The 23,911-nt window shown below is 31.7% G+C and overlaps 1 protein-coding gene across 1 annotated transcript in view; it reads left to right on the top strand.

Moving 5' to 3' along the window:
* Positions 1-23,442, top strand: part of LOC106457505 (breast cancer type 2 susceptibility protein homolog) — a 137,281-nt gene extending 113,839 nt beyond the window's left edge. Inside the window, exons 13-16 of the mRNA XM_022383471.1 lie at positions 5,000-5,102; positions 10,830-11,003; positions 22,297-22,452; positions 22,752-23,442. Of these exons, the coding sequence (XP_022239179.1) occupies positions 5,000-5,102; positions 10,830-11,003; positions 22,297-22,452; positions 22,752-23,102 (784 nt within the window). The 3' untranslated portion in view covers positions 23,103-23,442. The remainder of the gene's footprint in view (positions 1-4,999; positions 5,103-10,829; positions 11,004-22,296; positions 22,453-22,751) is intronic.
* The last annotated feature ends 469 nt before the right edge of the window (positions 23,443-23,911 follow it).

Genomic DNA, 23,911 nt, shown 5'->3' on the forward strand with positions numbered 1-23,911 from the left:
GGAATCGTAAAATTGGAAATTTGGAAATCGTAAATGGATCGTAAATTAGAAACATTGAAATGGAATCGTAAAATATTTAGTATGGCGTGTGTTGCTTTTACGTCCAACATATGGCGCTGTTTTAAAAAAAGCATGTTTTTACCTGTCACAGGTGTGACATTTATATAATAGTAGGTATATAAAAACATGCGTGTATTCGATTGCAACGTTGTGTCAAAATTTCAAAGCAATCGGTGAAGAACTTTCGGAGATTTAAGATTTTGAACAAACGAACATTTACATTTTTATTTATGTAGATTAATAATGCCTTTCACTCTGACTAGTCAAAGTCTGAGCGATGTTGCCTGTTCACAGACATATCTTGGCTACAAATACTTTTGTACCACGTCTGATTTCTTGCTTGCTACAGACTTGTACATTTTACTAACATCTTGCCACATTTAGTGTAAATACATTTAGTAAATTCAAAACTGTAGTCAGCATTCCTTCTCCAATATAGAGTCAATTCAATGCACTGGCACCATGCACATTTGGTTAATACTATGCTCCAAAATAGTGCTGTGTGCAATGCTTGTGAACAACCAAGCTATACCAAGCCTTTTTATTAACTGTTGTTACTGTTAATTGTTTTAGACTTTACATTTTGGAAAATGATTATATATTTTTTTTAATTCAAAGAGAGAGATACCTAAACATAAGTCAGTACGCCTTCATTCTTAAGTTATATAAAGAGTTAAACATATGGATACAAAAAGTTTAGTATAAACATGATCGCTATACATTTTGCATTGTTTAATAGTATAAAGGAGTACTGTGAGTGTTTAAAATAACATAGAAAGTTATTGGTCCCTAAATATAAGTATCAATTTACAATCTAATTTCATTAATATCATTAACTTTTCATTCAACATGTGCTAAGACAAGTAACATTTTTATTATTACACATCGTTAACTTACATTACCTATGGGCATTATTATCAAATAAAATGTTATGAGGCCAGGCATTGCCTAGAGTTCAGTATACCTTGTCTGTGATTACAAGGGCTCAATGGTGTGCTATAAGAGTGATGGTCAAATCGTACTATTTGAATTGATGGTGGATACTACTGACTGGATGTCTTTCCTATTGTCTTGTAGTTAGAAATTAGGAATTATTGTTTGCAGATATCCCTTGTGTAGCTTTGTGCAAAAGTTCTAAGAAACAAAAAAATGATTTACTCTAAAATGAATTATTGAAATTTTCATGTTTATTTAAGCATACAAAAACATGTCCATTGATTTTAATGATTATACCTTTAAACTGTAATAGATTGAATCATTTTGTAACCTTGAACTGGCATTTGTTCTGATCTTTAATGTTTGTGAAATGTTTGAGCCAAAACAATGATATTTATCCATTAACATGACTCCTACATAACTTCTTATATTTTCGGATTTTCCTAAATCACCTCAGTTGTGTAAAGATATTTAAAAGTACACAATACTTTAAAAACTATTAAAGGCACAAGATGTTACTAAAAACATATACATATTATGGTGGGTCATAGAACTGTCATTAAAAAGGAAAACAAAATGGAAAAAAGTGATATTTATACCTTACTATTTTGCATAAAACACACTGACCAATCATTTAACATACATAGTACTGTTACCTGTTCTTTTTTAAAAAAGGAATCCCAGAAATGAATTTCTACAACATCTACAGTCGCATCTATATTTGAAATTGAATTCAAATTCTTGAAAATTTCAAGTGATTGTATTATATTTAGTTCATACTTATTATTAGTATATTTAATAAATTTGATATTATTCAATTTAATACTTTTAGAACAAGGACTGTTAGCTATATGTTCTGCTAAGGTTGCTTCCTTTATTTTTCTATAGCTAAGTTATGTTCTATAAGTCTAAATTTTTAATTTCTACATGTTTGGCCAATATAAATTTGACCACAGTTACAAGGAACTTTGTAAATGCCACACTTATCTATTAATGTGATTTTATCTTTAAGATCAGTCATAAAATGATTAATTTCAACTCAAGATGAAACATTACCTGATAGTTAATATATTTCTTTAGGCCTGTTACTAGTGTATTGGGAAATTGTTTGAACTTATGGCAAATAAACATTCTTACTATCAATTTTAATAACCTAAAGTTTAGTGCAATGTAAAATTTTTAATTTGTTATAAAACTTTTATAAACTCTTTCAATAATGTTGCTATTAAATCTGCTGTCAATGGAATATGTTTTAAAAAATTCAATTCTGATACTAAATCTTCTTTACATGAAGGAATATTTAAAGCTCTGTATACATATGTGGTAAAAAGTAAAATTTTTGAGCGTAAGGGTGACACAATCTCTTGTGTGATAGCATGGCATTGGAAAACAGTTTTATATAAACTGAAGTAACCTTTACATTATCCTTTTTTAATTAAAATACCTAAGAACCTGAAGCTTTTATTATGTTCTATAACTAATGTAAGCTGTATTGCAGGATTTACTGAATTCATGTTTGTTACACTGTGTTACATTCAAAATTTAATTGAACACCTTTAGTATTGATGTATATGAATGAAATTAACATTATAATGTATGTTATGATTCTAAGTTTTAAGTCTTTTATTTGAAAAGAAACCTTTAAAAAAATATTAAACTTGAGATGTATTGTCATATGACCAATGAGTTATGAAAACTCGCTATTTTGATTCTCTGTATCTTTAATACAATGGTAGTTGAGTACAGGTATATCTAGACAATAAGGTACTTACATAACCTTTTGACTCATTCATTTCAAAGTTCTCTGAATGAATAAAGTTGAAACAAATAATAATTTTTTTCCAACTCTTTAACAGTTGCCACACTCATCTTCAACAGATTTGTTTGAGCTTTATAGCCTAAATGCAGATGTTACATACACATGTGTATAATCATTAGAAAGAGCTCATTTTACATTATAATCTCATAATGGTTATTTTGAAATTGGTGCACACTTGTCATCACAGAGTAAGCTAACTGACTGTGGTATTGTTGGCTGGTTGTTTGACTATATCAGTTATGGTTGTTCCTTACCTAAATATGTTATAGTTGGAGATACAGTTTAAAGTGTATTTAGGTCTTACTGTTATATTTTAGTTAATTATGCATTAGTTATATTTTAAATATGTATCATACTTTGCATCCATTCTCATGGTTTATAAAATTATTATGCACTGAACAAAAATTTTGCTGAATGGTTGTGCATGTCTCCCAAATAAACTGTAATATGCCTCAAGGACACTGTTGACTTGTGTCGAGATAAATAATAAGCGGTAAAGGACAAGAAAGAAAAATATAACATTAAAAGTTCACTATATGAGAAAATGAAAAGACCCAAAATTACAAATATAAGCAAAAACAACATATTTAAAGATATTTTACAATAAATTAAAAAGTATGTATTTTTTTATTTCCTGATTTTAATCATTTTATTGTACTGTATGTTGATGATAATAGCTATAGAGCTAGTGATATGGTAAAGAAAATTAAAAAATAAAATAGAAACAATTACCTTAAAAAACTTTTGCTATTCATTTAGAAGGTTATGCAAATGAAATATGAAAACTATAAGATAAAGAAAGATATTTCTATACTTAAAATGAAAATCACCTTGCACTTGAACTATTTTAACAATCTGAGTGCAAGTAACTACTATAGATAAATAACATTTTTATTAGAAAGACATCATTAAAATAATGTCATTCTTTGTGTACCAGATACTTATAAACTTTAACAAAATCTTACCAGTTTTTGTGAGGAATGCACAGAGTTACCATATTTTTGTTGCATTAATGTACTTCCTTAGTTGAGTGGATGGTATTTTCATCTGCTCGTGTTTAAAGGGTTAACATATCTCATCTACACAATGGGTTTGACCAAAGATGTGATTAGTACCTTTGATTCATATTCATACAGGAACAACTCATTTAGAAGTGGTGAGATTACAGAGGCCATTGCTAAACCTTTCACTTGTTTATAAAAAATATAATGAAACTTAAAAGTACTTATTATTAACACAATATTGAGTTAAATTTATTATATACTGCACTTGTAATGCTGTAAACAAGTAATTGAAATGTGACTTATCCTTTTCATTAGGCTGCTAAACAAATAATGCCAATATGTTCAGTCCTTGTTACTGTTTTATCTCCTCAATACATCAGAACCCTTATTCATTGATATCATCATTTGAGAGTCCAAGATCACTGTCATCTTTTTGATTTTGCATATTTCTGAGCACTTCATTATATTCACCAAACATGAACAATCTGGTAGTTATTATTATCTTGTACATTTGAAGGCTAGAAGTTAAAGCACAACTTCGAGTTCACATGCTCCACTTAACTGATCAAACACAAGTTCTTGGCCCTCCCCAGACATGATCTTCCATCTGAAGCCAATGGGGCTTGGAACATTAGGCTTTTCACTAAACATTTCCATGTTGCTATAGGGTATTTGGTTCTTTGTGCATGTTTTAGAAGGTTGTCTACACATGGTGGTAATTGATGTCATTCTGTTTCACTTTACTTTGTCACATACAGCTGACATATAAACCTTCCCAGTCTGGAGAACAAAGCTTATGAGAGATTCCAGTAATTACCAACCTCTTAAGATACATCTATGCAGTTGTGTATGTTTGTGATGTCTTATAACTTTTTCATGTTGAGAAAAACACTTACTGAATTATAGCCTGTAAGTGCATGGAGCCCAAGAATTACATGTTGGTCCTAAACACTTTTCCAAATAATAATTTCCCAAGTTAAACTGGGAAAACTTATAACTACTATTAGTATATAAGATTATTCTCTTATACTTTTAATTATTTATTCAATGTAATATTTCTTCTGTTGAATACTGCATAAATGTTCAAGTGAATGAGCATTAAAATGTGGTTGTTTATGGTAAACAAGGAAATATAATTTTTCAGTTAAATTAATTGGTTCATTTTTCTTTTACTATTCAGGAAGAGAAATGAGATGTTAGAGTTGTCATCAACTAGGCACACTAGATTAGAAAAACTGACTGAAATTAAGAATACATTAAAGATGGTCATTGCTCCAAGACAGGTGAGTTTATAACAATTGTTTTGTTTTTAACAGCTTATTTTATAGAGCATAAATAATTGTGAATTTACAAATCGTCTTTGTTTGAACCTTTGATTTTTTTAGAATTATAAGGATCAAAAAATTTTAACTTAAGTTGAATAAACTTAGTAAATAATTTTTAGTAAAAGTCCTTCTACAAATGTATAAAATGAATATGAGCTATTATACATAATCATCCTATTACAGAAGTAAGAGAAATATCTTTTTCTCTTTTTTTTCATTGAAGATATATGCATTTTTAAAGTTTCTTGTACCTGTAGGGAAAGTAGAGGGTTTTCATTGCAATGATAGAAGGCATCATGAAAAGTACAAATGCTCCTTGATAAGGTGGCTTAGCACATATGAATTTCCTCTTAATGTTAACTTTATTTTGTATTTTTGCTAACTTCATAATAAATTTGACTTTTAGGTTTGATGACTTTACTACCAATAAAAGTGCTTCTTTTACTGTCCTGTCCATTATGGTGTGGCCTGTTGAAAAAATGTGTTATTAATATAATGTTAATAAGAGGACAACAAAAAGATTTTCTTGTAAATTCTGCAAGCTACTATTTTTAATCTGCTTTCTACAGCTTTCTTCCTGAAATATAAGATATTGTTTTAACTTTATTTGCTTTCAATTGTTAACCCTTTTGTTGCATAATTTATCATTTTACTTAGAAGAACGTTTTTTGCTATAAAAATATTAAAAATCAAAATGCCTAGGAAATAAAATTCTACCAAACTATGAAGAAGTTTACCACTTCTGTCCTCTAGTGCTCTCAGATGTTGCATAGTGCAAATATAATTTGGCACTATTTTTTCAAGTCTCATTCAGCTTCTGTTGCATCAACCATGCTATACAAACTGTTTAGTAGACCTCTAATGTTTGTCTGAGGGTTTACTTTAACCTTCCTCTTTATTTGATGCATTGTGGTATCCATACTTGTGTGTAAAAGCACATTATGCTAATATAATAGTAAACTAACAAACAACAACTTATAACCATAATGAAGAGCTTGTCTTGGTAGACATTTTGGTGGCATCCTAAGCACATCTCTAAAATACCCCTGATATCTCTGTCATTTGGTTTTTGAGATGTATGGCTGTACAATCAGCTTTCTGATTTCTGTGTTGGATTTGAAATTTTTCCATTTAACCCTATCACCACAGGTATCTTTTACTGTGCATGACACAAGGTTTTCATGTCTTACATTCAAAATTTTATTAAACTATTTCTTTGCTTATGTTATATCAATTAGAATATTATACAATCTTAGCTAATAATCCATATTTTAAGAGTAAATAAGTTTTAAGTTCTTAATTCTACAAGGCAATATTTAAAAAAATCCTAAATTTCCCCTAGTGTGACCCACATGACACATTTTTCTTTTAGCATGTCACCTTCCCTATTTTATCCACCACCCCTCTAAAAAGTACAAAATTAAACGTAAATTACTCTCTATAAAATGATCATTGCTCAGACAAACCATACTTTTTTTTATACCCTTCAATTTTGTTTGGATACAGAGCTATCAAATAGAAAATCAGACCCTACCTGTCACATCCTCTCTTTGAAAATTCATTAATAGTTCTATCTTACGTTTAATTATATATTACCTATAACATTATGTTCTGAACGGTTAAATGTCAATTTCACTCAGAGTACTAATATCGTTCTCGTGAGAAAGTTAATGACTAGCTTGGATGAATTTGTAACGACTCTTGTCACATAATTAGAAAGGCAGAAAAATTTTGAGGAGTAAGGAAATTTGTCTACTTTTTGGATGTTACTAGTCTATATTCTTTGATGCATTAGTATAAAAAATTAGGGTTAACTCTCTTTGACAATCAACAACAAGGGAAAAGAAAATTGGTTAAGTACTTTATTTCTTGTTTTTCATGTTTATTCTTTATTTATAATTATAAAAGTAAGTAAGATGTAAAAATAGGGATTCTTTTAGGTTAGTTAAAACTAGATTAAGTAAAATAAATAATGATATTATAATAAAAATGTTTCACGAGGCACATGCAAGCAGCTCATGGGTAGTGTAATTCATTAGCGTAATGTGAGCTGCACATTTCTCGAGTGATTTACAACTTATAATGGTGTGGATAGTAGTTAGACATGGTTCAAAGGACAATAAAACAAAAAAATTTGATTATAAATAGATGTATAATGTTACAAAATTAAAGCTACTTAGGATAAACAAATGTATTTTCATTTACAATTTGAAGTCATTCTAGAAAGAAGAAAGGGGTAATTTAGATTTTTTTATGGTTACTATGTTTTGAGATGGGGTAGAAAAAAATAACTGATTAACTATAAAGTTTTGCTGGAAAAAAAACGTTTGAAATGCATTTAGGAGGCTTTAGGATTACACAAAGGAAATTTTAGATTTTTGAAATGAGGAAAATTATTGTTAATTTTAACATGAAAATTACTTTGCACAAGGACTATCCAAAACAAATACTCAATATATTCATTGACAAATCTTTACTTTATTTTATTAACAGTATGCCAGATTTTGTGCAGATATACACACTGTATTGAAAGTTAAAAGTATTATATCTATAAAGACTTTAAATGAGTAAAAAGAGGTCACATGGTCAGTCAAATTGAAGCCTGTGTTGAGAGAGTTAATGAATAATGTTTTGTGTGGGCAGTTATTTCCTAGGAGTTCAACAGAGAACTCCCCACAAGGTCTCAGACTTACCATGCATCATTCCAATTTTCTAGCCCTCAGTCTTTCACATTTCCCTTACACTCAGAGGTACCTAATGCTCAATTGGTCTAGGTGTCCACACATGAGAAACTCTTTCTGAGTTGGCTGTTGCAGGCTGACCAAGCTCATGAGTCTTTGCAACATGGATAAAGGTCCTGTATCCAATGGAAGACTTCTAGATTGGACATCTTGCAAACATTGCTCACTGCTAAACTCTCACTCTAGGACATGAGTACTTCTATGTCAAGAAATTACATTCTAATCGTTATTTAAAATCAATAAAATCATGGGTTTAAGCAAAGATTAACACACACACAAGTCATTGATACAGAAACTGCAATAAATCCTGATGTCATGATACTATAAACTTTTTTCATTCCTATCTACTTGTGGTATTTTCAGGTGAAAACTGAATTGCCTGACAAGTATTAGATAATTAAACTCACTAATAACAGGATATTCTCTCAGGAAATGAAGATAGTAGTCTGTATTTGATGGCTGAGTTTTCTTAGTTTATATAAAATAATGAGACTGGACAAGTTTAACAAAATAAACACAATATTTATTATGAAACAAACAATAGGAGAAAACAGTGTACATACTTGAAAACATGAAAAGACAGTATCTTCTAATAGCTTGTGATCAGCTCCACAGCTTTTTTTCTCTGAGAATAAACATCCAATGAACTAAACGATGATATGAAAGTATTTCTTTCCTCAAAGAACTCCAGGTAGAACTGAACTGAGAGATCAAACCTGGATTCAATAAGTAAACTTGGTTTCTTTATACAGTTGACAGCATCATCTCGTGACCTTTGTTCTATCAAGGCATTTTTCAGCTGTCACATACAGACAGTGTCGAGTCAGCCAGGAAAGTATATTAGTCACTAATCTTTCAACCTAGATGATATATATATTACTTCAATTTCCCCTTGAGCAGAATAGTCTATCTACTATAGAGTTCAAATAAACAAAATAACTAAAACAAGACAATCTCAGTGTACCAGGTATTTGTGCTAGAACTGCATACAAACCAAATAAACCAGCTAGTAAACATGATATGCCTGCATATCAAAATGTTCACAATGTTAAACTACAAATGTATTTTAGCAGTAGCAATGCTTCAGTGTTAAACCTGTCAGTGGTGAATTAAATGCATAGAGCAAGTGATACAAAATATAATTTGATGCAAATTGCATCCTTCAAACTAAGCAAAGTTTTACATTGCTACATATGACCTAGTAGTTGTTTTGACATTTTTCTTGCTGTTCAGTTTCAATTCACAACTATTGAAATGTTTCATCTAATCTTGCAGTCTAATTCAGATCTACAGTCTTCAATCATTTCTGCTGCTGTACTAATGTCCATGTCACTAACCTGAAGAAATATAGACCACTCCGGTTACTGAAGAAATCCTGCTGAATGCTACCTGGTGGAATTTTCAATAAATGTGTACAGCTGTTTAATGACTCCAAATATTTTGCAGCATATGTCAACAACAACGATGAGATTTAACCTAAGTACATAATAGTGCACAAAATATGTTCTATCCCAAGTCTTGTGGATTACTGCATGAACACTTTTATATGCACCTGATATAGCTGCACAACCATCATATCATTGGCCCCTTATATTGTAGATGCTGAGTCCATTGTGCTCCATAGTCTCATACAGATAATTAGTCAAATTAGCACTAGTTATATCTTTTGCATGTAAGAATTTGAATAAGCCATGCACAGGGCATCATAAATCCTATTATAGCTGACAGCCAGTCCTAATACTACTTATTTCTGATATAACATCGATGCTTCAAACAGTTTTGGGTAAGGAACGGCTAAAGGGGTATAAGGTATGTGTGCTAAAAATGATGCCACAACTCACATTTGTGGTGACAGATATTGTATTAGCATATGCTCATCATTTAAATAGGTATTATTAAACTCCTATATTATTTGAAATCATCTTATTCATGATTTACTTATGTTACTTGCTGTTTATAAATTTTTCTCCCAGTTCACCACTTTATATTTAGTATGAAATGATATAAATATTTCACACTTAAATAAAATACAACTTTCTGTCATGCTAGAAAGTTTGAAATTTCTATTGAAATTTTTAGAAGTTAATCATGAAATTAGTATGAAATACCCATGTTGCAAATACTTTTATAAAAGTTTTGTAACGTAAGTTAACATCTTTTTTTATGATTTTAATTTTTTTGTTATCATCAGTTGCCATTTTTACATGAAAATGAGTTGGTCATAACATAGTGATTAGCATGCTCTCACTTTGAATCCAAAAACAGACTGTGCTATGGGTTCACTCTTAACTGTGCTAATCAAACACAACTATTTGGTCATACAAGAGTAGCCCAAGTTTCAGCAGTAGGTAATGTTGACTAGCTGCCTTCACTGTTCCATTTGTTCAAAATTAGGGATGGTTATGCATACGTAGCCCTTTTGTGTGTCTTTGTATAAATATTTTGAAATAAACAAACAATGCATAAAAATTTATAGTAATGAGGCTCTTTGAATGAAACCATGGCTCCTGAAATTCATCTGCCAGGTAATATATAAATGTTATAACAATAACAAAAATGTATGTGTTACAAGTTAATTTTAGAAGTTCACTGTGGAAATTTGAATTTGAAAAATAAAATGTAATAATAATCATATCTAGCCTGATTTACTAACAGTTCAACAGTGTCGTAGTTGAAATTTCTATTATTGGTATGTATTAAATAAGCTAGAAACCAATATTATCATACAAAGTATTAACTGTACTTTATATTAATATAAAGGCAGACAATTAATATAACATATAGCTTTTGACCAATTGGAAAGATCAAATGATGATAGATATTCTTGTAACATGAACTTTAACAGTATGATTGCATGCTTTTATGGTTTTCAGCTTATTAAAAGAAATAAGATGTGATCACAACTATTTCAGGATAAAATATAAATAGTAATTTTCTACCTTAGCCTGTATCACTGGTGAAACTTTGCAATCCAGACTTCAAGCCACTTGAGGAAGAGGTGGATGTGGTTGGGCTTGTGTTCGGTGTGGAGTTAAATAATAACAATACAATAGACACCATCCTTCTCACTGATGGCAAGCTTAATATCATCTCTATTAGATTATTTGATGGACTTCCAGTAAGTATACATTTTTCATCATGTCACTTTACGTTTTAATACCACCTGTATTAGATTATTTGATGGACTTCCAGTAAGAATTAGTTTTCCTACTACTGCCTTATGTTTTAACTACCACCTGTATTACAGCATTTGGAGGATTTCCAGTAACTATACATTTTTCTTACTGCTGTCTTGTGTTTTAAGTACTACCTTTATTGCAGTGTTTGGTGGACTTCCGACCTCCAGTAAGTATACATTTTTCATGTTATCGCCAGGTTTTTAATACCACCTGTATTAGAGTGTTTTGTGGACTTCCAGTAAGTATACATTTTTCATGTTATTACTTTAGGTTATTAATACCACCTGTATTAGATTATTTGATGGACTTTAGTAAGTATATATTTTTCATGTTATCACTTTAGATTTTTAATATCACCTGTATTAGAGTGTTTTGTGGACTTCCAGTAAGTATACATTTTTCATGTTATTACTTTAGGTTTTTAATACCACCTGTATTAGATTATTTGATGGACTTTTAGTAAGTATATATTTTTCATGTTATGACTTTAGATTTTTAATATCACCTGTATTAGAGTGTTTTGTGGACTTCCAGTAAGTATACATTTTTCATGTTATTACTTTAGGTTTTTAACTAACTGGAAGTGTTTTATTGTAGGCATTTTCTTTTAATTTAGATGTTTGTGTTGTTTCACCAGAGGAAGGTTTGATATCAAGGATGTTTGTTGATGACTATAATCTTCTTCAAAGTTTAGAAAATGATCTGATGATTTGGGCTATTTGAAAAATGAGTTAGGTTAGAGACGACTGGTTATTGATTTCAGTAGTCACTTTGTCTGTTACACTCAACAATTTAGCCAGTTTATTGGACATTGAGTTTGCATTTAAGCAAAGGAATAGATATGACAAGTACCATATGTATGAGGAAATTAGCAAGTATGTGACATTGTTGTTTTTGTGTCTATTGTGAACTTAGGTCGATCAATGAGTGTTAATGAAGAAAATTGAGTAACTGGTTGTAGGAGAAATAAAACGTTTTTTTTATCAAATAAATGAACCAGACTTTGTATTATATTTTACCAAATGATACAAGATAATCTGCCCAACAACAGAAACTGTTACAGATAAACCATCTTTATTAGAATGTTTAATGGAATGGCAGTAAGTGTGTTTAGAGAACTGGCACTGTGTGTACAATTGATGCCAGTGCACTACACACTTCAATAAAGATTGTATGATAAACAATTGTCAGTATTATATGTTTTTAACAGCACTATCACTTTTTTTGGATTTGAAGCTTGATCTTGGTGTTTTGGAAATTTATTGCAAAATTTTATCAAGTCTTGGGATTTTTTGAGATTTGAGAATTTTCATATTTTTTTCATTATCTTTTTCATAAATCTTGAGTAATGGAAAAAAATCCTAAGTATGAAATATGGCATAATATGACCTTCACTCATTATCTGTTAACAGAAGCATTACATGACTGGTGATAAAGTGTGCCCAAGGGTCAATTTCTGACATTTTATGGATGTTGATCATGCCCTGTCTACATTTATAAGGTAACAGGACATCTACAATAGGTTGTTCAACTGGTGTTGTTATGTCACTATACTTCACAAGACATAAAACCTCTCATCTCTACTGCAAATTTAGTGTCCTATGATTGACTGATGTGCACTGGCAGATTACAGCATTAGCATTTGCTGTCTCAAGATGTTGCAGGCAGTGTTTAAAATCATAACAAATTGTTGTCTTTGTTGAATAAATAGTGTTCATCCTATACACTACACTTTAAAATGAGAAGATTAGTTGGAAGGCACACAAAAGACATTTACTTCTAGGCTAAACTATATTTGTTATTGTGATTTCATTCCTTTTGTTAGAAAATATGTATTCACTGAAGGTGGATGGAGGTTATGTTTTCACCCCTGTATGCATGTGTGTGTGTTTATCAGCAAGATTTCTTGAAAATGGCCAAATTGATTTGGACACAAGTTGGTATACATTTGGACTATGATGACCCAACTTAAAAGTGATTAGTTTCTGGAGGGTCAAGGTCACGAAAATAAAAAAACTCCCTATCTGTTATCATGGGGACCAATTTTTCACACTCTTTTTTTTTTGCGCTATAACTCAGTCAAAAATCATTGGATTTTGATGAAACTTGGTGAACACACAGAATATTATTCCCCATTGTCCTGCCAAAAATGATCCCTGTCTGTTGATAACTACCAACATACAGACATATTTTCATATTTTTTGAGAGCCAAATATTATCAACACTGCATTATGGAGGTATGTGGTGTACTGAGTGCCCGTCTTGTCTTCATGCTGTTTTCAGTTAAAAGGTCCTTACATCTAGTGTTCAATATTCCTATTAAATTACCTGCCTTTAGAAGATGTCAAGTTTATAATAAATTGAACATTGTTATTTCTGTTTTTCACATTGTCAGTCTTTTACCTTTATAACAGTACATTAAAATTACAAATGTTGATAGATAAAATACTTTTTTTTTCATGTGCAGTACTTTGATATTAATTTATGATATTAAGTTTTTATAATGATGTACTGTGTACAAAACATATATTCTTAGAAAAATGCCCAAGCTTTCTATTTTGCTGTGCAAGTAATATACTTAAATGACCATTGACAATAAAATGTTTTATGTCACACCTTCAAGCTGTTCCTCTCTCTAACTTTGGATGAGCAAAAGCAAACATTGAAAATTCCATTCATTGAAATTCATTCATATTGTTGGTATACATATTCCATTCATTGTGTCAAAGATGAGTGACCCCAATGATACTGTTACAGAAGTCAATCCTACATCAAAAATAGTCAAATGGTATAAACAGACCTGGAATTGAAGGATTGGATCACGAGTGACTCAACTGATAAATCTATTTTCATGTGCATGGTGAGTGACTGTAAGGTAAACGATGCCACCAGATCATCTTTAATGAAACATAAAGCCACACATTAGCATTCTAGTGCATTCAGAGCTAAACAAAAGACATTGCACATCAGTACAATTTTCAACTAAATACAGAGGAAATGACAGTGAAAGCTGAAGTTTTGCTATTTGGATTCATGAGTGAACACAGAATGTCATTCCATCGTGTTGAGCATTTGACTGAACTGAAAAGAAATATGTTTTCAGACAGTAAAATCTCCGAAAACATCAAGATGAAGAAAACAAAATCATCATATTTGATGGATGAAGAAATCACTTGGGAAGAGAGTAAGTCATTGTTATCCACTTGCAAGGACAAATAAGTTCTCATTAATCATAGATGAATCCAATGACATTTCCTTTTCTCATGTTTTTGCTGTCATGGTAAGATTCTACATATACCCTATTGATGACTGTTGAAGTGGAAAATTATTCTCCTGAGGGTCTGTACACTGCTGTCAAGAATGTATTTAATGATAAATCAATTCCTCTTGACAATATAATTTGATTCAGAAATGATAACTGCTTGACAATGGTGACGGAAAATACTGGCTTCCAAGCCTACCTGGAAGATTATGTTCCTGGTATTTTAAACCTCAGATAGGTATATATATATATATATATATATATATGTCACTCATTTACCTTTTGTGCAAACCTTGAGAGCAATCATCTCCCTTCATGTCTGAAAGCACTTGTAAAGACATGTGCACAGTATAGTAAACAACAATATAAAATTTGCCTTATTTGCGATGTGGTCCATCATGAAGTACTTAAACCTTCACAAACCTGGGGACAAGTCATTGCTAGAATCCTAGAGCAAAGGAATGCACAGGTGCTTTTTTTTTTCAATCTGAGTTCCAAGCAAACTGTGTTAAAGGAGCTGCCCAACTCTACAAAAAAGATTACCACAGTTGGAGTGGAACAAATGCTTTTATTTTTCAACTTATTTTACCTAAAGTTAACAGATTGAACAATGAATTTCAGTCACAGAATTTCAAGCTGCACACACTGATGAACTCCATCTCTCATGATTACAGAATCGTTTTGAGTATGCTTTTCCATGATGACATGATCAAGACTTGCATCTTATGTGACAATGCTCAGGGAGCAGCCTTTGGGTGGCAAAGAAGTACATGTCAGATGAGACTGCTGAGTTTTTCTCATTGAATTACAGTGCTGTGCAAAAGTGTTAGGACAAAGTCAAAAATTTGATTTCAGGCTACTTTCAAAGAACAATGGAAGGTAAATCACAGGTGAATCATCAAAATTTTATTAATCTTCATATTTTGTACAACAAAAACTTGGTAGAAGTGCTCGAGTTCAGCAAACAGTTAATATTTTGTGTATCCCCTGTTTGCTTTGATAGCTGCAGACAGCCTTTCAGGCAACATATTTAATCAAAGTGTCCTTTGGGATTTTACTCCAAATGTCTCTAATACACTCCCTTAAAGTTTCTTTGAAAGTAACTTTTGATTTGTCAAGTCTTTGATCTATGAAATTCCAGATCTGCTTAATTGGGTTGAGAGCAAGACTCTATGGGGGGACATTGCATCATTTGAAGAATTACTCTAGCAGCTTATTTCTTAGCTAAGTATTTTCTGCATAGGTTGGATGAGTGTTTGGGGTCATTATCTTCTTGGTAGTAGAACCCTTTACCAATAATATGCAAACCACTGGGTATACCATGACGGATCAATATCTGATGGTACTTAAGCTGATCCATTATTCCATCTGTTTTGCAAATATCTCCTGATGTCTCAGCAGAAAAAAAACCCAAACCATCGCACTGCCTCCCCCATGCTTCATGGTAGGTGCTATGCATTGAGGTAAGTATCTTTCACTTTTCTTTCACCAGATGTACAACCTATGCTTTGAAGCAGTTCCAGTTTTTGTACTTTTTAGAAGATTGAAGTAAAGGTTTTTTTAACTGCCACACGACCAAATATTCCATTCTCATTGATTCTTTTTGATACTGTAAATCTGGGCACTTTTCTGTCATTTGATACATGGTCGTTTATTTCATGCTTGAGATCAGTGGCAGTCTTCTTTCTGTCCCGAAGGCTACATAAACGAAGATACTTAATATAAGTATCATTGAATTTAGGTATTCTGCCTCTTCCTTTCCTATTTTCAAATTTACCTGTCTTGGTCTCACGATCTAGGGTGTACTTGACAGTGTTTGAGGGGCATTTCAGGTCTGCAGCAATTTGTCAGAGTCCAATCAACATCACGTAAAGCTTCTATACAAACTCTCAATTCACTACACTTTTTGGGCCATGACATGACAACAAAACTTAATATATGTAATGTTAAATACTGTTTTTATCAAGGTTTATTTGTGGAGTGCTATTAAATTGATTTATTCTAGCATATACCAGTACCATATGCTAGCTTCTTTCTATATATTTAAGACACTGCATGGGGTACCATGACAGTTATTTCAGACCCTAAATTTGATCAGTATGCTGATTCAAGCAGAACCCTTATGACATGCCCTTGGTAAAAGTTTATGATAGGAATTATAAAAAATAATAAATAATACAGCAACAGTACAAGAAGATTTAGACTTCTCAACAACTTTATGTGCAATCTTCTTACCTTGCCTCATCTTGTGTTGAGTTTTCTCAAAGGTCAACATGATGAAAATACCACAAACAGGCTTCTTTCATCTGTTCTGTCTAATACACTGCTCTGCTGGCTAAGAAGCCACACCTGGAAGCCCTCAAGAGGTACCTTGAGAAGCAGAGCCAGCATGAAGAGAAAGATACTATCCATGTGTATGATTCTGTACCCAATGAAAATGATGATATTGTCAATGTGCTTATTTGCATCTGAGTGATTTAATCCCTCCAAAATATGTAGTACATCTATTCTTTTTTTGTCACAAAACCATGATGAAGATTCACATTCTGGAATATATGTTTTGAAAGTATTTGATTTGATTATGTTAACCCTCTGGCTATGAGCATCCTTTTCTGTGCATGTCACGAGGTTTTACCGAGTTACGTTGAAAAATTAATTATACTACTTTATTATCAAGGTATACAAATATACTAGGCATAAGGATGTAATTGATAAATTAAATGTTAATAATATACAAGTTTTAAGTTTTTAATTTCATAAGGAAATGTTTTAAAAAAATCTTCAATCTCACCGTAGTGTGATAATTGTGACATTTGCTCTTTAGGCATCCCTTCTTCTTTAATTTACTTACCACACCTCTGAGAAGTTTGAAAATTAATCCAAATTATGCATTATAATATTGTTATCACTCAGCCAAAACATAATTTTTATAGCTTTTAATTTATTTGGTTACAGAGCCATAAAATGGAAAATCAGTCCTCTTTTGCCACACCCACTTGTCACATCCTTCCTTTCACAAATTGCTAGTAGTTCTCTCTTATGTTTAATACTATATTATTTATAACCAATAGAAAGCCAAGGTTTTAATCTGTAAAGTGGCTTGTTGTTTTATGTACAGATAATTTCTGTACAGAGGTTTTAGTGATTACTCAAATGAAATTTGACAATTTTCAGATGTAGAAAAGTATTTCTAATCTTATCGTAAAAATAACTTTGCATTTGGAGCAGTCAACACTTTGACTCCATTTATTTATGGAGACATTTTTAGTGAAAATGCTTCATTAAAAATTCTGATTTTTTTGTCTACAAAAGATTTGACACTTACTGAAAGCTTTCAAAACTACATGAAGATACACAGATCATATTAGAAGTTATAATCACCAACTATAAAAGGCTTATTCCCTTTGTCACTCTGCCGAGAATGCTTTCACACACCTTTTTTGGTAATTCTCAACAACATACATCATTCCTTAGCAACAAAATTCTCACCTGATTGTTCTTAGGCCATCTATGGTGTTTGTTGAATGCTCAATATTCATGTTGATTTGTTAGAAAGGTTTGTTTTTTATTAATTTTTTGGTAACCTCATTGATATAACAGCAAAATAATTTAATTCAAAAGTTTTTTGACATTGAGTTGTAGTCAAAAGCAAAATAAAAATTCCCAAAGTAGTGTTTCAGCTAAGTCTTACTTTACATTTATGTAGTAGGCCTAATGTTAAATTAGACTACAAATAGGCCTACTGTTACTAACATTATTGAGTCAGTATTTAAAAAGTTTTAAGTTGTGAATAAATGTTAATAAATATTCTTTTGGTATTTTAACACATATATTATCTACTTGACCTTAAAACATAAAGAAAAACAAATATTTATTATAACCAAATATATTTCATCCTTTGTACAGTTGAAAGAGTTGAAAATTTGTGTTGGAATTCTGTATTATGTTTTCTACTTCTTGACCTAGAATACAATGAAAAGGCTCAAGAGTGCTATTTAAGTCTCTTTCAGAGTGCACACATACTTTTGTTTATGGTAACATTTCATTTTTCTGTGTAGTTTTTACTAAAAATGTGGTGATTAAGGAATTACTTCGAGACTGATAAAATAAGTGAGGAATAGGTGTATATTGGAGGTACAGACAAATTCGTTTTAATTAAATTCTGTAATTTTCGTTAGTCAGTCAACAATGGTTTCCCATAATTTTTGATGAACGTTTATACTAGTATTAAAAACCAAAGGTCTATTTGGGGTCATAAACTTGTCTGATTCTCCCGAGCCCATAACAAGAGGGTTAAACTAACTATAATGATCTTAAAATATGTCTCCACTCAAAGAAAGCACACCTTAATTCAATGAGTAAAGTAGGTCTTTCTCTCTCTCTTCTTTTTTTTTCAACAAATGTCAAGTCAGCTGGCAAAAGATATTACAAGTCACTAATCATTTCAACCCAAAACCTATATGTTATTTCAATATCCTCATGAGCAAAATAGATGTTGTCCACCATAGTGAACAAAAAAATTTGAGGGACTTTCTGGACCATGTATTTGTGCTCAAACTGTATAAAAATCAAGTAAATGAAAATTTTAAAAATTCTTATGTAGTTACAGAAGGTATAAAACATATGGTATGCCTGCATATCACACTTTTCTTCCCTTCTATGTTTCTGGTTTATGTACAAAATACATACCTCAAAAAAAGTGGTCAGGGCTTCAGTCTGCTCAATTTAACCCCACCAACAGTGCTTCGAGTGCCATTGTTGTCTCTAGTTTGGCCCTCGTGGATACTCTGAGGTTTGCTTGAGTTCTCACCAGGCTCTGCCTAGCTTCGCCTAGCCTTTCCCACAGACACCAGACCTCCTCCTCATATCGTGACAGAGGAGTTGCCCTTTGCTTCAGGTGATCAGCTTCTAAGTTATAAAAGAGCCCAGACCTCCATCCCCTTGGCTGTCAAATCCTGACAATGACATTTTAGTGCCAGAATTTGCTCTAAAGTGGGATGAGTAGGACATTCCACTCTCAGCCCCTTGTGTGTTGTCTCCAGGGGTTGTGATTGATCGTTCCTCACTCACCATGGTGGTATAAATTTCCTAGGATTATCCTGACCTGTAAATTGAAAAAGGTTGATAACAGGAACTGTCAGACAAGCCACCTAGTTTTTCTGTATTGCCTACATCTGAAGGTTGCAACAGTGAGATCTTAGAGACCACCTCACCTCTTCTTCCTGAGACTTTGATGTCTCTCGGGAAAATCTTAGCACTGGAAAGCTTTTCTTTGGTTTTCAAATTTAATGGTCCAATTGAAGATGCTAACACATCTGTCATCTTCTCTTAGTTGTGCCACACCCTCATATCCAATTTCACTAGTAACTAGGCCCCTCTCTTGTTAATTTTTCACCCCTTTTTTAGTGTCAACAGTGGTACCAACTCCTGCTGTTGGACTGCCTAGAGGCTAGGCTCCTCAAGCTATGATAATGTTGAGTCTGATGATTTTCATGTTCCTTGCTTTAGAGGAAGTATTTGGTATCCTGGAGCAGTTGTGAGGCTTCATAAGTTGATAAGGAATCCATCTTCACAACAAAAAGAAAAGAAAGGCTTCACAAACAAGATTCAAGTTACAGTCAGAGTTGAAAATGAGAGACTGACCATGACTGGAAGTTGACCTTAAGTACTGAAAGGGTGGATTCAAATGCAAAAGTTGGCTGGGTTCTAATTGATAAAATGTTCAGAACAGTTATGGCATGAATTACAAGATTTATCCCACAGGTGGTGCCTTCCATCTCCCACATTATACTTACAGTCTGCATTCTCATGCTTTAAAACTGTATTTTGAAATGAATAACATAAAGAAAATATACATTAAAGCTGTCTGTGTACTAAAATATTTCAATTAGCATAACTGAAAACATTTAGGAGGAAAGCCAACTTGAACCTTGTATCATTAACGCAAGTGTATTTTTATCAATTTTTAGAAATCATTGTTTCTAAATGTGGCTGTCTAGGTGTTATGTAATTGCCTCTAACTCACAGAAATGTAAAAATATGTGGTAATCCATCTTCCTCTGGATCATTCATGAGATCATTTCAAAACTATTAAGATTGGGCATCATGAGGGGGAAGAGGGCAGCTGCAAGGTCTAGGTTGAGCTGCCCTTGCCTCTTAATCTCTCTCTATCAGCACAACATACTTTTTTGCACACAGCCACATTATGAGATTTATTTAAAACTCTGTACAGTAGTTATAGTATTTTGGCACTTGTGTGTATAAAGTTAAAATCATAAATAATTTTCAACGTTAAACTGGTACACAATTAAAAACATTTTTATTTAGGCCTATCTATGGCCTTCAAAAAGTTGACAACTCTACATGTTTCGACGTTACAACATCATCCTCAGGAGTCGAGTTGTAACGTCGAAACATGTAGGGTCTTCAACTTTTTGAAGGCCATAGATAGACCTAAATAAAATTTTTCTAATTGTGTACCAGTTTAACATTGGAAATTATTTATGATTTTATCTGTACAGTAGCACTAAGAATGGTAGAATTTTAACATTACTCTTAAAGAAAAACAGTGAGTTGATAAATGATTATTCAAACTGATATTAAAGATGATGAATAAAGTATGGTTGGAATACTATTATTATACACTCCTAATTCATGAAAGGATCTAAATATGGAATTTAGTGTTTAAAAATATAATAGGCCTAATAGTAATGTCTTTTGATGAGTATAATTAATTATAGTCATGCTTTGCCAATTTATGAAAGGTGTTCACATCATAACAATTGTTATTGTAACAGATGGCTTATATAAATAATCTTCCAACCACTACTGTGTTGGCAGTAGATATGACAAATATAACGTGATTGGAATACTATTATTATTATACACTCATAATTCTTAAAAATCCCTAGCAGACTGGATATAGAATGCAGTTTTAAAAATATAACAGACCTAATACATATCTATTATGATAAATATGATTAATTAAAGTGTAAATTGCTGTATATTGTTTAAAAATGTAAATGACTGCTCATTAGGTGAAATTCTGCTTTTTGGGGAAGTGTAAGCACTTAATTACTGTGTAAAGTGGAGATTTTGTTGCCTGTTGAATATATTATAAACTACTGCTTAGTGAGTAATGCGTTCATCTTGTTTTGTAGTATATGCTTGGTTGAATTTAGGGTAAAGTGTAAATTCTGTTGCTTAGTAAGTAAAGTAGCATTTACTTCTTACTGAGTAAAGTGTAAATATTGCTTCTTGTTTATTAGGTAAAGTTTAAGCTTTTGCTTTTTGGGGGATAAATTGTCATTTTTTTCTTCTGGGATTGAGGTAAAGTTTAAACTAATGTTTATTTGATGAAGTTCAAGCTCTGTTTCTCTTAGGGTAAAATACAAACACTTCTGTTTAAAAGATAGAATATGAACTGCTGTTTACTAGGTACAACATGAATTGTTGTTGATTCTGTGAAATGTATGCTTTTCAGCTAATGTCACAGTAAACAAAGTATACAACACTTCACATTTATTAATGAAAATAGAATAATTCATAAACTTTCAGCTGATATAAATAACTTATTTGTATCAAGGCTGTTAATTTTTTTGTTGCAACAGACAGTAGTTAGTAATAAGTTATCTATGGCTATGTAATCTCTGTTCTTACCATTGTGTTGTAAACTTATTTTACTGGCACCCTCCAGTGGCACAGCAGTATGTCTGCAGACTTAAAATGCTAGAAACTGGGTTTTGATACCCTTGGTTGGCAGAGCACAGATAGCCCAATGTGTAGTTTTGTGCTTAACTTCAAACAAACAAACATTTTACTGGCATTTCCATTTTTAGGCATTTTAGTGTAACATTTAATGCACAATTTTTAACAGTAATAAAGTATTTTGATATTTCTGTAAAATTTTACTACTTCTGTCCTTTTAGCTGTTGTAAACTTTTATCTCGTCTAATTTCTCCTATGTTCAGAGTATAAGTGCAGAAGAAACCGTGAAGGTAGGAAGTTATGTGGTTGCCAGAAACCTTAAGTTCCAACACAAAACTTGCTTAATTGCCACAGAGTTATCAATATTCACCACCTCATCAACTATTGCAGAGTTCCAAGAACTAAAAAGAAGCATAAAGGTAGGCACAAGCTGTAAAATATGTAAGAAATTTAAGTTGAATTTCTGATTATTGATTTTAAAAAATGACTACACAAAAATGTTACAGAAGTTAGGAATAAAAATGCATTATAAGGTAAATTTGGTTGTAGTAAAAAAAGTATGTATGATGTTTAGATAAAAATAAAACATTCTTTAAGATAGATTTGTATCTAGTAATCTAATGAGTATATGATAGGAATTTTTTTTCTCGTATAATTTTCTTACCGTGAATTTTCCTAAGTTGATGATTGAGTGATGTTACCTGTTTATATCTTACAGAATGAGAATGCCACAATTCAATCTGCTTTGAAACTCTTCCACACTAGTTCTTCCAGCTATCACAAAATATCTGGTACACTGGCAGGGTGTCAAACTACTTACTCTCTGCATCCCTTCACATCACCTTCATATAACCCCACGTGTAGGCGGGCATACCCAACTTATAGTCCAGTAAGCCATATGAAAGAAGGTCAGCAGTCATCTTCAACTGTAAGCATTCCTTCAAGTTTACATAATAGAATATCTCATTTGGAAAACTATAGAAGTCCACCTTCCATCACAAGTTTGACCTCACCAATGTTAAAAAAAAATTTCAAATTGCCTTCTAAACTAGCAGATAATAAGTTCTGAAAAATGCTCATTATGTACTTTCTACTATGTACCAAATAAATAATAAATATTTAATCTATGTAATTTTTTTTTAGTTAGAATGTGCTTTGTAACATATAACAAGTTTGACAATAAAAGTTTACATCCCACAGTATAGGTGTAAACATAATCACTGCCTGGCTTTAATAAAAAATCATAATAATAAAATATGACCTGTTAGTTTCAAACTCTAGGTTTTCTTCCTTCAACCAGTGACATCAGATAATAATCTCAACATTAGATATTCCAGTATGTTATTTTCCATCTTCTAAATTGTTTCATGAAACACACAGTCTGTTCCAATCCTTTGAAACATGGTGATTTCATGGATGTAAAGAGATCTTACATTATTTATTTTGTTGTTGCTATTGTGTTTTCAATAAAAATATTTGAATTTCATCATCAAAACAATTTCAACTTTATATTATGATTTACTTCTTTATTTAAATTGTTATTGTCCCATATGTTATGAACATGGCCAGAAGAAACTGTACTTGGAAATGTAAAATGATGACATGCAAATCTAAAAGACATTAATCAACATAAGATACCTAATGACAAGGTCTTTCTTCTTGCTCAGAGGGAATGAGGATATCGTGGTTGTATGGGTCAGGTAGATAAAGTTCTTCCTTTAAAGGAATCAAGGGCTGAGAAAAGAAAAGTATGGACAGAAAACAACTTGCAGAGCAGGAACAGCAGACTCTGAATGAAACTTTCATTTGTTGAAAGTCATCCAACAGCAGTGATGATGAGGTTTATGAGTATAACAACAATAACAATGATAAGAATAG

This window comes from Limulus polyphemus, unplaced genomic scaffold (genome assembly GCF_000517525.1).
Source record: "Limulus polyphemus unplaced genomic scaffold, Limulus_polyphemus-2.1.2 Scaffold340, whole genome shotgun sequence".
In the NCBI taxonomy this organism is placed as follows: domain Eukaryota; kingdom Metazoa; phylum Arthropoda; class Merostomata; order Xiphosura; family Limulidae; genus Limulus; species Limulus polyphemus.